Raw genomic sequence first — 15,970 nt, 5'->3', positions numbered from 1 at the left:
CATAAATGTTTAACTGTTACAGTTTTGAATGTCCAAATTGAAAACAGAGTGCAATTAAGGTGTTTTTCTGGAGCCTTTTTCTCGTGTAGTTTTGTGTAATAGTATTGTTTATTAGAATTAATGGTGGAATAGATTAATTGATATGTATTCACTGATATGTCGTGTGCAATGGATTTTTGAACGCACTGACTCTCGCATGTCAGGTAATAGAAAATTCAATAAAGTTGAGTTTGACATCTGATGACTATTTAGTCAGCCTGAAATAATCATGATTGGTTTGGTCTTATCAATAATTTTAAGACTTTGGATTAGTATGTACATCTACACCTGATGTTTGCACTTAATGTTTTAGATACACCAAGCTTTGCCATTTTTCTATCTTTCCAACCGGATCACTCCCAAGGTAATGAGTAGCTCAACTTAGTAATGAGCCAACATGACGCATAGTATGCCTCGAATCCGTCATCTACCACGTTTTTGCACGATCAGGCTTCAAGTAGGGTTCTATCAGCCAAACATGTGTTCACCTCGAAAGCAATGGTTGTGGATAATACATGAAATCTTATGCTCCACTTTTTCGATTTTTCTAGCTTTTGGGCTGCTTATGTTTTGTATACTGTGTTCCAATAATGACTAGGTCGGCATTTTGTTAACAAACTTGAGACTATATTAGCTCGATGGATGGTCAATATGGAAATTTTCATTTTTAAATTAATAAGGCTTTGTATGCATGAAACTTTGCCAATTTTTCTATTTAATAGGCAACATTCGCATCGACAACTAAGATAGAATCGGCGTGAAATGTCGTAGTGTTTCGATGTAAACCGCGTTTCCGGCTCGGGAGAATTTTACTTATATTACGTTTTCGGAATATAATGATTTCGAGGGGTATACCCAGATACTTGTTCATGTCTCACTGTGACTGTTTAACCGAAGATTTCGTCCGGTCGATAAGTATCGCGATTAACGAAAACGCGATGTATACCTTCCCAAGAATCGCGACGGCCGACGTGCGTTCGTTTCTTCTCGGGATTGGGATTGACTCGGGATCGACAAATAGCTGTTTGCTACGAGTAGCATGGGCTACATCGCGTGCGTCGTACGCAGAGGATCGCGACGTTTAGCTAGAAATATACTCATGGTTAGTTTTCGTAATAAGCGTTTTTCGCGGTATCTTATCGTTTTTTTAGAGCAGACAAAGTGTATACGAGAAACGTCGTTGGTCGATCTGTTAGGTAGAAAATGTCCGGTTGACCGAACCCCTAGAGACTCCGCGTCGGTACCTCAATGAGGTCGAATTATCTACATATAGATCAACAACGCGCAACTGATTTCGGTGTAAAGAGGATCACCTTACGAGGAGATATCATATCATTTGAAGTTGTCCCAATTTGATCAAAGGTCCAGTATCCTTGCGTACGATTTATTGTTGCGGTGTTACATTGTCAAACTGAATGACTTCGAACCGCATTATGAATATCGTGACGGATATAATGAACTTGTTCGCGCGATACTTGTTCTAAAGAACCCGACACTCGAAATCAGCGCATCGTTTACCAAAACGAACCCTGCTGTGTACCTTGCCCTTTCTCCAACATCCCAGTGATTTCTCGTGGAAGTGCAGAGGTGTTCTCGGCTTCCAATAAGCGAGTATCACGTCAACATTTTCCTATACAAATTCCTTCTTTGACCTGCATTCGGATGCGGCCGGCGCTGGTATTGCCTAATATATAAAGATTAAGGTCACCAGTTTTTACACATTGAGGATGCATGTTGGTCCCAAGCATCATCTGTTGGTTCTCTGTGTAATTACAGCTGATCTGGCAATAACGGAGTAGCAACCGCGGGCGGTCAATCATGCTCATGCTCATGCTCATGCTCAAATCGTCTCTAAATCAAAATTCAAAGCGATGACATATGATTCTTTATTCATTAAAGTTTTCGTTGATGTTCAGGAAAGACATTTGAGGAAAAATAATAGGTATATGATTACTAAAACTTGAGTAATTTTTCACAAAACTACGTGAAACATGCAAACTCATGACTTGCCTTTAAATCAAAATTTAAAGCTATGATCTGTGATTTTTTTACAATGAAATGTTTGTTAAGGTTAGGGAAGTTATTTGAGGAAATCACGTGAAAAATGGAAAACCATGATTTTTTTAATTTGTTTATGTCAGAATTCAAAGCGATATCATGTGATTTTTTTTAAATAAAATGTTCATTGTTCCTACAACTTTTGCAAATGTGGATAGTAACACAATACCGGATTCGATTAACTTTTTCACTTTCATTTTACTTTTATTCAAACTATATCTTGGGAGATTGATTGGAAGAAAGACTACATTTCATTAGTTTAAACATCGATTAAGGGGCGACTTTAGCATTAAAACTCATGCTTTTTTATTTTCTACGTAGTTTAGTGAATTAAAGCACAATTGTGAGTTATCAGAAAACCTTCACTTCTTCTCAGACGTGTTCCTTGGACACTAACAAACCTTTATCATTTTGAAAAAAAAAACACACATGTCATCTTTTTAGATTTCATTGTAGAGGAAACCTAAGCATGGCTGGTCATGCTCATGTGCAATTCTTCTCACGTTAACTTCTTTCTTTCAAAAGAGACACGAAAAGAGGTTTTACTGTAAACGATAGTAGAGTTGCCCGAATTTCACTCAATATAGGTATAATCGGAACTAGGATGGACCCACTTATTTTCCAAAATGGCGACTTTCGGTTCAAGGAAAATAGTCTAAAGTGGTATTTGACCAACAATTTCAATACTTCCGAAAGTGGAACTCCATACGTCATTTCGAGATTCTAAATGATGACTTAAAGTTTACGTTCTGTGCGTTCTTAGAATATTGGCAGTCCCTCTACAATTATGGGTCAATACACATGTTGCCTAAATGTTGAAAAATGAATATAAAATCAGAAAAATTATCAACTATGAATGTTTTATTTTCCCTTTCTGTATTCTGATGTATACTTTCGATCGACAATTAGTTTCACTGCAGCTGATGCGTGTAAATCGGTTAATAAGAAAAATAGTACTTGCATAGCAAAAGACACAATTATGGGTCACTTTTGCCCTTCAAGATCATTGAGTTTATAAAACCACCAAATCCATCAAAAAAGTTATTTTATTGTTGTAAAAGCTGGATAGTAAGTTATTTTATTAGATCGTGATGTATTTTCATGCAAAAGTGATAAAAAAAGCCAAAATATGGACTGACCCACAATTGTGCACCGCAAAACGTAACATTACTACAATTACGGGTGATTCACTTATTGCAACCGAGCAGAATTATTGTTTTTAGTAACATTTTCAACATTAAATCATTTTAATCGTATGAATGGGGTTACAATTGAGTTATAAAAAATACCACTGCCAATGAAAATTGTTCAGTTTTATGAGAATAGACGTATTTGTGTAAAAGTGACCCATAATTGTAGCTGACCCATAATTGTGGAGGCACTGTATACGATGCGAAATATTTTTGAAGTATGTTGTACTAATGCATCAATGAAATATAAAAAATGATTCTCAATTTTTAAATCTTTGATCCCGAGCATCGCCGGGAACGTTAAACTAGTTATCAAATAAAAAATAAAACTTATTCAAATTCGCATCAATTTGTGTTGCAAATATTTGCAGAAGAGTGGCTTTCAGGGTTTTCAAGTCATCAATTAATCGCTTCAGATCCGCTTAAAATTTACTTGAACCCTAAATAATGTATTGTCCTTCTGTAAAACTCTACTTAAGTCCGCTGAATCACCGCTAGTGTTCGATTCCTATATTATTACTAAAACACCGATTCCAGCTCTTGCTACATTTCAATAGAAACTGGAGTGTCCATTGTCCAATACTTTCAGTTTTTTGGAGAGTTAGCTGATTGTTAGGCAGGCCTTAAACGAGGTAAACATCTTCTATTTGATACTGATTTTTTTTAACCAAAATATTTCTTCGGGCTAGTGTATGCTATACTATTACACTATAACGAATATTTTCTTAAAACTTTGTTTGCTCCAACGGTAGCATAGCCTTTTTGATCATTTTTTATCAAATATATTTGCTATACCATTACACGATGCGAATAATTCAAAAAAAAACTGCCGCAAATCTAGTTTTTGTTGACAGAAAAATACCTCAAACCCTTTTGAAATTGGTATCATCATTGATTAGATAGCAGGATTCCGTATAAGAATTTTGCTTCTTTAACTAGAATGTTATTTGGCAACTTGGCGGTTTTTTTGTAGAAGATCGAGACAAACCGAAAGGAAATGATAAAATACTAACTAATCACTTCAATACGACCGTAAATAAGTCAATTCTAGAGCATTTGAATTCCTACGTAATCAACCTGCGAAGATGATTTTTGATGTGAAATTGCGGCCACGACCCAAGTTAAAACTGACTGAGTTTTGATGAATTATTTATTTCTGGTCGCATTGATTTACGGATTTTAAATTTTTCCATCGACCTACAGGTTTCGAAAATTTGTATCAATGAAGAAAAAAAATCGAGCAACCATTTGCTCAGTAGTGAACTTACTGGCATAGAACGACATTGGACGGTTTTCGTTTACTGAAATTGACAATTTTTCGTTCACTGAACAAGACAACAAATAAAGCTGCTATATTCTTTGACAACATAAGTTTCGCTTTACGATACGATATTTAGTTTTATTGCACTATTGTGTCGAAAACTATATTAAATATTGCGAAATTTTTCGAGGGACTCGGGAATCCCGGGATCCCGGGAATCAATATTTCTGTTCCCGGGATCCGGAAAGGAAAGGAAGCGTCCAATCAACTATAAGCTCGTGTTTTGCTCGTGGTATTTATTCTAGACTCAGTCTCCCAGATGGTCTCAAGATACGATGCTGGCCTAACAAGCCAGCTGTATTTATTCCAGATTTATTTTGTAAGTGACTCCGCCTCTTTTCAAGTTACATCATTTTCACAGTTACGCAAGACGCAAAAAGATTTTATTCCGTATGTAATACGAATGTACGAAAAATGAAACGCATTTCGTGTAGGCAAACTATGGAACTAGAAGAGTGGAGCTCTAAGCCACGCTACCTAATAACACGTTGTGTCGTTGTAAGTTGCAAAGTAGGCAATGTATGTGATTTTTTCGAGGATGCGAAAAATGAACACAGGCTGAGGGTGTGATTTAGACTTAGAAAAAATTTGCCTCGTCCAGACGGGATTCGAACCCCAGTTAAACTACTGGGGAGGTAGTTTACCCTGAGACCAATATCGTTCACCCTTCACTATTGCACCATGCTCCATACAGGCTTCGATCAACCACACACTGCCTTGTGAAAGTTTTTTTGTAACTGAGTGCCGCTCTCACATCTGATGGAGAGAGAAGACTAGGTGATTCAGTTAATTGTGGATCTTCTACCGAAACGCTTCTAACGGCTCAAGGCGTGTAAATTTCTTGACAATCCAGGAGTTTTTATACTGATTAAATTTCACATTCAAGTTGTACAGTGCTTGTACAATTATGGGTCAATCAACGTGTTGGCTGAATGTTCAGGATTAAATTTAAAATCGGAAAAATGATACCAATGTTTTACTGTCTATTTCTGTGTTCTGATGTGTACTTTCGATCAACCATTAGTTTCACTGCAAAAGATGTGTGTAAATCGGTTGAGAAGAAAAATATCACTTACTAGCAAAAGACACAATAACTAGGGTTTGTAATCCCGGGAACGATTTCTCGGGATTCCCGGATCTCGGGAACAGAAATATTGATTCCCGGGATCCCGGGATTCCCGAGTTCCACGAAAAATTTTGTTAGATTTACTATAGTTTCTTATGCAATAGTGCAATAAAATTGAATACGTCAAACTGGTGCGACCTGAAATGAATCATTCAATAAAACTCAAAGTCAATATAGTATTTAAACGTAAAAATCATCTTTACATGTTAATTAGTAGGCATTCAAATGGTTTAAGACTGACTTGTTTCTAGTCGTATTGAACTGATTATTTAGTATTTTATCGTTTCCTTCCGGTTTGTCTCGGTCACAGAAAACCACCGAATGGCGAAATAACGAAATAACGAAGTTAATCAACCAAAATTCTTCTTCGGAATCTTACGCTCCAATCAATGGTGATACAAACCAAAAGGGTTTGAAATGTTGTTCTGTTAATGAAAACTAGGTTTAAGACGAAGTTTATTTAGAAAAAACCGCACCGTGTAATGACATAGCAAATATATATTAATAAAAAAAAAATAGCGAATAGATTTGCTATCAGTTAAGTAAACAGTAAATATTTACTGTAGTGTAAAACATGTTTTGCCCAAAAAATCCGTACCAAATATAGCAAATATTTTCCTCGTCCATTACCTGCCTAACACTCAGTTTTCTCTTCAACAAACTTAACAAAGCATCGGACACCAGTTTTCAATTAAATGTAGCAAGAGGTGAAATTGGTGATTTCAAAGTATTCTAGAAATCGAACATCAGTGGTGATTCAGTGGACTTGAGCAAGGTTTTACAGAAGGAAATACCATTTTTGAGCTTGACGGAAAATTGTCAACGGATCTGAAGCGATTGTTTGGCGACATGAGGACCTTTAATCCTCCTTTTTGTTACCTTTTACTGATGAACTTATTTAAAATCTCATTGTTGCAAAAAAAATTTCCGTTCCCGGCTCCCGGGTATACCCGGGAAATAAGATTTTTCATTCCCGTTTCCCGGGAAATCGATTCCCGGGAATTTTGCAAACCTTAATAATAACGGGTCACTTTTGGCACTCAAAATCATTAATTCTTTAAAATCATCAAAATCCTTCAAAAAAGTTGTTTTATTGTTGTGAAAGCTTGATAATAAGTTAAACTATTCAGTCGTGATGCATTATCATGCAAAAGTAACAACAATAGCTGAAATATGGACTTACCCACAATTGACGCACCGAGTAGAATTTTTTTTTATGACATTTGCAAATTTGAATCATTTCAAACGTATGAATGAGGTTACAACTGAGTTTACAGAAATATCACGGCTGATGGAAATATTCTCAGTTTCGTGAGAATAGATGTATTTTCGTGAGAGCGACCCATCATTGTAGCTGACCCATAATTGTGGAGGGACTGTAGTTTCCAATTACTACTAATGCAAAGTAAAAACCGAAAAACTTTTACTTCTGGGACTTCAATATTTAAGGAGCTCGTCGTTGTCATCTTTGATAATTTTGTCGACCGTCTGGAATCGGTAAGAGACAATACAGGAATCTTTAGGAACACATTTGTAAATTAACGCGAATAGAAGCGTACCAAGGTTGTTTTCTCGAGTGCCATTTCAAGTGCTTCTCAATTATTTCTATTCGTTTTATATGTGGTGCATTTAGTCACGTCTACTATAAACAAAACTACATCAGTCAGTAAACATTTTGTAACAGTAGTTGGATTGAATTCATTTGAATTTTTCGAACCACCAATAATTGATAAAGTGGCATCATAAGAAAAACTGTTCAGCGAACAATGCACTAAACTTTGTTACGCTCAGCAACTCATCTCTATTCCATCCGCTTCATCTCATCAACTTCGAAATTGGTTCCGGGCATCACATCCTGCAAGACAATTTGGAACCGGCCAACTTGCGCTCGCAAAACCTGACCGCAGCAGCAGTTGATTAACCGGGGTCCAATACTGCCACGCCACCAGCGCCAGACAATTAAATTTAATGCAATCAATTGTCAGAGGTTGCAATATTACTGCACGGAACGTGATGCACTTGAAGTTTCGTTTCCGTTTTTCGTTTTTATTTCACCCTGTACAAACAACCGCCGTAGTCCGCCGCCGCTGGATTCCGGGTGGAGAAAACCAGTACGTGTCTTCCGGACGTCTGAGTAGAAGAACCGTCGGTGTTCTGGACGGCGATGGCGAAAATAAAGAGAATTTATTGCCCAGAATCCGTAACAATTACAAGCGGACCGCGCGATGTGACTGCTGTTCTTGGTGTGCATTTCTGAGTTTAGCAGCGTGAACTAAAAGCTGTTCTCAAAACGATGGCAACGCTCCTTGTAGAACGAAACTCGGCTGGCGCTCAATTTTGCGAATATGTAGGAAATTTTGCTCAAGTGCTCATAAATCTCTTGTCGGACGAGAGCTAGAGCACATGTTGTTTAGCTCCGTTCTCACGTACGGTAGATTAACACTTTGCAATAAAAGTTTTGTGAAGACTTCCCTCCACTGCGGCCAACCATCGATGAACCAGTTATCGATTCTGAATTCAGGACCGACTCAATTTAAAAAAAAAAGTTTTAGATTAAGTTGTTTGTTTAACATTCGCTACGATTATTGATATCGAAATGTCGACATGTAATGACTTCATCGTATAATGGCTGTTCTAGAATTTCACGATCGTACCAAGAGCAAAATTGTATGATCTTTAGTTGTGTTAAAAATCATTAACTACTTTGAGTTATAAGCTGTCGAATCATCGATTTTCCCTCGTAGAACTAAACGTGTTCTCACTGAAACTGCCGGAAGTCTAGTTAAAACGCCCAGCGGCCAGAGATCTGGTGCAAACTATTTCAAGTTGTTACACGCTTGGCTGCGTCCAGCTTTTCCCCCCTTGGACCAAATACACACAACCATCAATTAACTTTCCCAGATTTATCATCTTGAGAAATCGGAAACTTCCTTCCGGTTTATCTTGATGCCCGCAGGCACTCTCCCTTCGTTCTGGCTTTGAGCGAAAACAATCATCCAATCATGGCAAAAGCTACCCATCAGCCAGGCGAGTGAAAAGTCACTCAGTTGTAAAATAAATGATGCAAATTATGAAGACATCTGCCCCCTTCAGCGTCTTCCTACACGTTGCACAGATCGATGCCGACAGGCTGCGAGCAATATGGTAAAACAACTCGTTCCGATTATTGGGTGCGTTTTGGCTGATGTGGGTTTTCTGTCCGCTCGGAATGCATGATTTAATTCGCGCACTGACAAATCAATTGATAGGCAACGAACGGGATTTTCTTCCATTTCGCCACGTCCACGTTCACCAGATGAGCCGGCATCGAGAGCAGCGAAATTTATTTGTGAAAATAGCGAAAAATTCAATTATTTGTTTGCTCGAGTTGAAGTCCTTCGAGGCGATAGATTAGGAAAGACCGAAGCGGTCCCACGAAACGCATGCCCGGCGGGGGCGGGTGAAGAGCGTCGAGCGAAGGCGAAAGTCGGAGCACGAAATTTATGGCGTTTTCCGATTTGTGAACATAAATTTTCTTTCTCCCAAGTTAGATTGTTGTTGGGTCGTCGCGCTTCCCTCCCACACCGTAGGCTTATCGCTAGTGACGAACGGCCCACGGAAAGCTTTCACATGAATATGTGGGGTAGTGGGACGAGAGTTTTATGTATTCAGAAGCTAATCGACTGTAAAACATATTTTAATTCACTCAGATGGAACTTTCTTTTTCTCGACCGATTCGCATTTCCCCGACCGCTTTTGAATGAAACGGGACCCAATCTGTGTTTGTCAAAAATCGACTTCTCCCATGGCTGCTGGTTGGTTGTGTGCTTGTGGCATGGCGGCATTATCGGTGCCAACCTTTACGCAATTGTATGCTGGCAAGCCGAAGGCAAGTCTTTGTTCCGTGTCCTGCTTCTTCGGGTTTTATTATCTCCATGTTTACACACCCCAATTGGCAGAAATAAATTGATTCGGTTCCAGTTTGCTGCCCATTCACCCATTCCAGAGTAGAATTTTTCTCTTCCTTCCGGCTTCCAGGTCCAACAGGATGACGACAGAGGAAAGCGTCAAACGCTCCAAAGATTTCAGCCCGGCGCATGATTCATCACAACGGAGAATGATTTTTTTTTTTCATCGGCGTATTCTTGCTTTGTTCTGTTTAAACAGGATCGAAATTCGTTCATCGAATTCTGTTGACCAAATACATTAGAAGTCATTCGAGCGCGCGGGAGGCTGCAAATTACCGCCGCTTTGCTCGGAACAAACGAAAGCAGGGAAGCTTTTAGTGCAGTTCTGTAGTTTGCGACGACAGGCAATAAGAAAGTGCCAATCAGTAGCGATATGCTTTGCACTTAGTAGGACTGGGAAAAAATATGAAGAACGCCATATTTAGCAGGTTCTGGTGGTAAATAATATTTGTAATTTATTTCATGGCTTCACCATTTCTGACCATTTATAAAGAAAAAACATAATGAAAAAAGCTTGACTGGAAATTGACCCACAATTGCGTGCTCAATTCCATAAGTTCTAATTTTACCAAAATGGTAAGACTGCTTTTGGATAAGTATTTTTAACTTATCAATTTCCCTCAGTTAAAAGAAAGAAAAAATTGTTTGAACTTATTTGAAATTTTTATTTCATTATTCCTATACTTTTCTCATTGTTATTCAAAAGCTCATATTAATATGGCAGTTACGTTATAAACGTTCCATCACAAAAGATCATAACAATCGTCGCAGTGGCGCAAATCTTACAAAAAAAAAATATACATTTCCATCATTTACAGAATGCGACAGAATGTTTTCTTATAAAATCTTCTGACGTGAGCATCATAACTCATTGAGGGAACTGAGAAAAAATGGAAGAGCAAAAACAGAAAGTGAACTGCAGATACCAGTGAAAAGGGAAATTGACTCTAAATTGAAAACTAGAGACAAAACGTTGAAAAACTTTAACGAAGTTAGAAATGATTATATCGCATTGAAAAATTGTATGATTTTATTTCAAACCAGATTAAAATAGTAATATTGTTTTTTTAATAATTGGGATTTCCCAATTATTGATACCATCTACAGTCGAACTCTCCCACCCAATTATTTTTTTAAATACTGTTGAAATCGCTTGAAAATCTCCATAAAACCGTACCAAACTTTATTAAATGTCATTTCGGGAAATTGTGAAATTGAAAATTAAATTCGGCCGCGAAATAAAACCGAAATCCAGTTATAGTCGAGAGTCGTACGATGGCTTGCTCGATGGAAGATTTTATAGAACTTTTCACAACCACAATTTACCCTTAAATAGCATTAAACGTTTAATTATTTCGTCCATATTTTTCTCAAGTTGGATATTGTTTTCTAATCTCCCTTCTAAATTCATTAACTGCTTTTTTTGCTTAGGCCGGTACAAATTTCATTTTCATTTTATGTCACCCCCGCCCCCACCCCCTTCAAAAATGTTGAAAATTGGAAGGAGAAAAAAGTTCAAGAGCGTATATGCTTAATTTAGCAACAAACAAGTCCAGTGACAGTAAAAGTGTCATCAATAGGCAAGCCAAATGATTGATAATGATAATAATAATGATATTTGAACACACTTTTGCATGTAAGTTACAAACGTCCTTACTTGCACACAATTTGTTATTAAGGCTATTCCTTTTATTTCTTTTCAGTGTTATTTATTTCTTGCCCTCCCCTTAGCTAACTTTGATAACCGTGGACATAAAAACTACTCAAAATTTGTATCAGCCTTATTTTACGTTTAGATATCTCTCACCACATTTTCGTGATAAATTTGAAATTTGCAGTGAAATAAAAATTATATCAATGTTTTTTGATTTCTGAGAAAATTATTTTTTAAACTACGAGAAGCATTATCACAAAAAATGATAGCATTGGATGAGAACGTAGGATTGCAAAAATTAATCTTTCTGAATAAGTTGGATAAAGCAGGGATTTTTTCAAAAGTTGGATAAATCCCTTATTTATCACAAACCCAATTCTAGTTCTAAACTCTCTCTCATACCGAATCATATTCTCAATCCCAACTGTGATCCACTACTGATTACAATCACAATTCGAACTTAATTTTTTGTCATTCCAATTTCAATTCCAAACTCAAATTTCATTCCAAATCTCATTTCCAAATGGATTTTCAACGGAAATTGTTACTCCAATTTCAGTTGTAAATGAATATTCCAATGGCAACATTAATCCTTTATTGCAATATTAATTCTTATCCCAAAGAACCGTCCACATTCCGCGTGCATTACTTAGGAGAGAATAGCGGGTATAAAATATCCATACTTGTCCACAGGAGGGTGGAAGGTTATAATGATAATGTCCACGTGGACACGACAGTTTTTCCAACCAAATGGAAATTAGCTTTAAAAAAATATATTGACCTATATTAGAAATTATAGATATTCTAGTTTTGGAGCCGTTGTCACCTATATTTGAAATAATTCAATTTCTTTTGGTAAATTTCTTCAAACATGTTTTTACTACATGTAAGGAACTTTTAAAAAATTTCGAATAAAATGAGTTATCTTCCTTTTTTTTGTTTTTTCTCGTTGACAGAGGTACTTCTAACTGGTTTTAAAGCTAATTTGAAAATCAATAAATACAAACTATTTTTAGTTCCTTGAGGCACTTTCAACTTAGCTGTGAACTAAATTTAGAGTTAGTTTTGTTTCTTTGTCTCATCCACTTTTGGAACCACTTCCAGCTAAATTTTGAAACAATTTCTGCTTTGTCCTTTTCTTTCAGCTAGAGGCGTTCTTCAACCTGCTGATTTTGAATAATTTTCCTGGTTCACTCTACTCTTTAGAGTTATATATTGTTGTTTTGTTTCTTATTTTCTTGATTCCAGGAGCATTATTAAGCATTTTTAATTAATTCAGAAAACCTAGTACTCTATCTGTAATGTCCGTTTTTTTTTTTGAATAATTGTTCACAAATTCTTATTTTCTTCATCTACTTACGTACCTGAAAGCATTTTCTGGTTCTTTTTTACTAAATTTTGATTATATTTCTTTTCACCCTTTTCTGTCCAATAAAACCGTTTCAATTTTTTTTCCTAGCCTAGCTTATTCTAGCCATAGAGACGTTTTTCAACCGTTCTGAACTAAATTCTGATTTTTTTTATTCTTTCAAACCCGTTCGAAGTGTTTCCAAATGTTTCGAGCTACATTTACGAGAGTTTTTATACATTTTATATTAAGCTTGATGTAGCTTTTCCTTGAGTTTTTTTTTTGTGGTTTATAGTTGCTCTTTTCAATTATTAGATACTTATTGGAGACCAATTTTGTAGCTCTATATATTTTATATTTTACAGATATTTTGGCTATATTTTGATAGTTTATTTTTCTTTCTGCCTTTTAGAAGTTGAAGATATGTTTGAGATTATCTTATTGTCATGCTTGTTAGGCCGCGTTAGGAAACATTTCTTTATTTAGTTCATGTGAGTGGTATGTTTTTTTTATCATGCTTTGCTTACAGCTACATTTAATCAGCATTGAAAAAAAAAATTTATCAAAATTTTAGAGTAACCGTTTTATTTGTTATTTAAAAACGTGACTTTTAATAAAAAAAGGTTCGAGCCTGATGAAGGAAAATTTTCAGCTGCTTGCGTTTTGGTTTTTTTCTATTAGATGTGTTTTAGAGTATTTTTCTCAACGTGTTTTGAGTCACTCAATATTTTCGATTGGTTTATTTTCGACTTTCTCTGGATAATAGGAATGTTTTTCAGCATATATTTTGTATGCTTTCTTTCTGCCTTTTAGAGACATTTAAAAGTTTTTAGTTCATTCTTGATTAATTTTATAAAAAAAATTTCCGTTTTTCAAAAAACTTGTTGAAATAAGATTGATTTTTTTTCTTTCTGCTTAAAATGTTTTCAATTCGTCCTCTTGAACGTTTTCATGAATGTTGTGTTGACCTTGTTTGTTTTTTATTAATCTTTTTTGGCTTGTAGGAGAATACTGATAACTTTCTCCTTTATTGTTCCATTTTTTTTTGAAAATCTTTTCTCTCTTCTCCCCTCTCTCTTCTCTCTTCTCTCTTTTCTTTTGTCTCTTCTCTTTTCTCTCTTTTCTTTTCTCTCTTCTCTCTTCTCTCTTCTCTCTTCTCTCTTCTGTCTTCTCTCTTCTCTCTTCTGTCTTCTCTCTCTCTCTCTTCTCTCTTCTCTCTTCTCTCTTCTCTCTTCTCTCTTCTCTCTTCTCTCTTCTCTCTTCTCTCTTCTCCTCTTCTCTCTTCTCTCTTCTTCTCTCTTCTCAATTCTCTCTTCTTTCTTCTCTCTTCTCTCTTCTCTCTTCTCTCTACTCTCTTCTCTTCTTCTCTCTTCTCTTCTTCTCTCTTCTCTTCTCTCTTCTCTCTTCTCTCTTCTCTCTTCTCTCTTCTCTCTTTTCTCTTCTCTCTTCTCTCTTCTCTCTTCTCTCTTCTCTCTTCTCTCTTCTCTCTTCTCTCTTCTCTCTTCTCTCTTCACTCTTCTCTCTTCTCTCTTCTCTCTTTTCTCTTTTCTCTTGTCTCTTCTCTCCTGTATCGTGTCTCTTCTCGTTTCTCTCTTCTCTCTTCTCTCTTCTCTCTTCTCTCTTCTCTTCTTTTCTCTTCTCTTTTTCTCTTCTCTCTCTTCTCTCTTCTCTCTTCTCTCTTCTCTCTTCTCTTCTTCTCTCTTCTCTCTTCTCTCTCTTCTCTCTTCTCTCTTCTCTCTTCTCTCTTCTTCTTCTCTCTTCTCTCTTCTCTCTTCTCTCCTGTCTCCTGTCTCTTCTCTTTTCTCTCATCTCTCTTCTCTCTTCTCTCTTCTCTTTTCTCTTATTCTCTCTTCTCTCTTCTCTAACGTCTCTTCACTCCAGTCTCTCCTCTCTTGTCTCTTCTCTCCAGTCTCTCCTCTCTTGTCTCTTCTCTCCTGTCTCTTCTCTCGTATCTTTTTTTTTTCAATCCTTTTTTTTTCTCTTTTCTCTTCTTTATCTTTTCTTAATATATATTTACTTCTCTTCTATCATTTTACCTCTTTTTTTTCTCTCCAGTACACCTCCTTTTTTCTCTCTATTTTATCTCTCTTTTTTCTCTTTACTTTACCTTCCTCTTCTCTTTCTGTTCACCTTCCTTCTTTCACACCTATTTCTTTTTTGCTTACTATTTCTTTTTTTTTCTTCATATCATATTTCACTATTTTTGGTTACATCTCTCTATTTTTTACTTTCCATTTTAACACTAGTTTTTCTCTATTCCGACTTAATTTTTTTCTCTAGTTCGCCTTTTCTCCTGTTTTTCTTTTTTATTGTTTTATTTCACAGCTCTTTTTTTCACTCCCTATTTCACTTCTTTATTTTTCTCTGTATTTCGGCTCTTATTTTTGTCTCTATTAACAGTTCACATTTCTGAGCCTCTGATCATAATTCCAATCCCAATGTCAATTTAAATCCTAACCAATTTCATTGAACCTCTTCTAATTATTTAAACTATTCACAAATCTTCAATATTCATGACCTGTGATAATGTGAGATTGGCTGGTTAGATGCAGAAAAAAATATATGAAAGACTTCTGATAAAAATAAAAACCAAAAAAAAAAAATAAATTGGACATTGATTATTTTCACTTAATTCGAACATGTTCCAAATATGCCGAAAGTGACTTGAATAGTAACAAATATGCCAGAAGGGATGGTAAAGGCAAAATTCCGGAATAAAAATTGGAAACGGACACCAAAAAAATGAAATTCCGGATAATCGAGTCTGAAATTTCGGATAATCGAACTTCCGCATAATCGAGTCTCCGGATAATCGAGTCCGACCTGTATAACCGAAAATCGTCTCAATTTCTGCGAAGTGTTTCGTTGATCATAAATCTTATCGCCTTCAAATCAAAGCAATAATTAAAATCGTTTCGATATGATTATAAGAATTATGTTATTGTTTGATCAAACGAATTTTAAATCAATGCAATTGCTACTTACATACAATCATTTAACAAACCGTTCTTCTATCTCTGATTACAGGGACCGAGTCTTCAGGTTGAATCTGAAAAACGTCAGCATGACATCTTGTGAGGTAAGTACAGCATTCACCAGACATAAAGTCTCAATAGAATTGTCCTAAACACATCGCCACAGCAAGTTCAACTGTCGGCCAACGTCATCGCATCGACAGTCCAGCCAATCTTCCGCCTGGAAGCCACCTACACTGCATCGAAATAACAGCTCTATTCAGCATTTCCTTTTGCTAAGACGTCCTTTCCCTGGTCGGTCGCTAGCTCTTA

At 36.2% G+C, this 15,970-nt stretch overlaps 1 protein-coding gene across 3 annotated transcripts in view; it reads left to right on the top strand.

Annotated features, from left to right (window-relative positions):
- The window catches only part of LOC129720979 (semaphorin-2A), a 248,267-nt gene that overhangs the window by 161,368 nt on the left and 70,929 nt on the right, over positions 1-15,970 (top strand). For all 3 annotated transcript variants that reach the window (XM_055672969.1, XM_055672967.1, XM_055672968.1), the window contains one exon: positions 15,711-15,762. In XM_055672969.1, coding sequence (XP_055528944.1) covers positions 15,711-15,762 — 52 coding nt within the window. The remainder of the gene's footprint in view (positions 1-15,710; positions 15,763-15,970) is intronic.

This window comes from Wyeomyia smithii, chromosome 2 (genome assembly GCF_029784165.1).
Source record: "Wyeomyia smithii strain HCP4-BCI-WySm-NY-G18 chromosome 2, ASM2978416v1, whole genome shotgun sequence".
Lineage (NCBI taxonomy): Eukaryota > Metazoa > Arthropoda > Insecta > Diptera > Culicidae > Wyeomyia > Wyeomyia smithii.
This window is presented reverse-complemented; position numbering and strand designations above follow the sequence as displayed.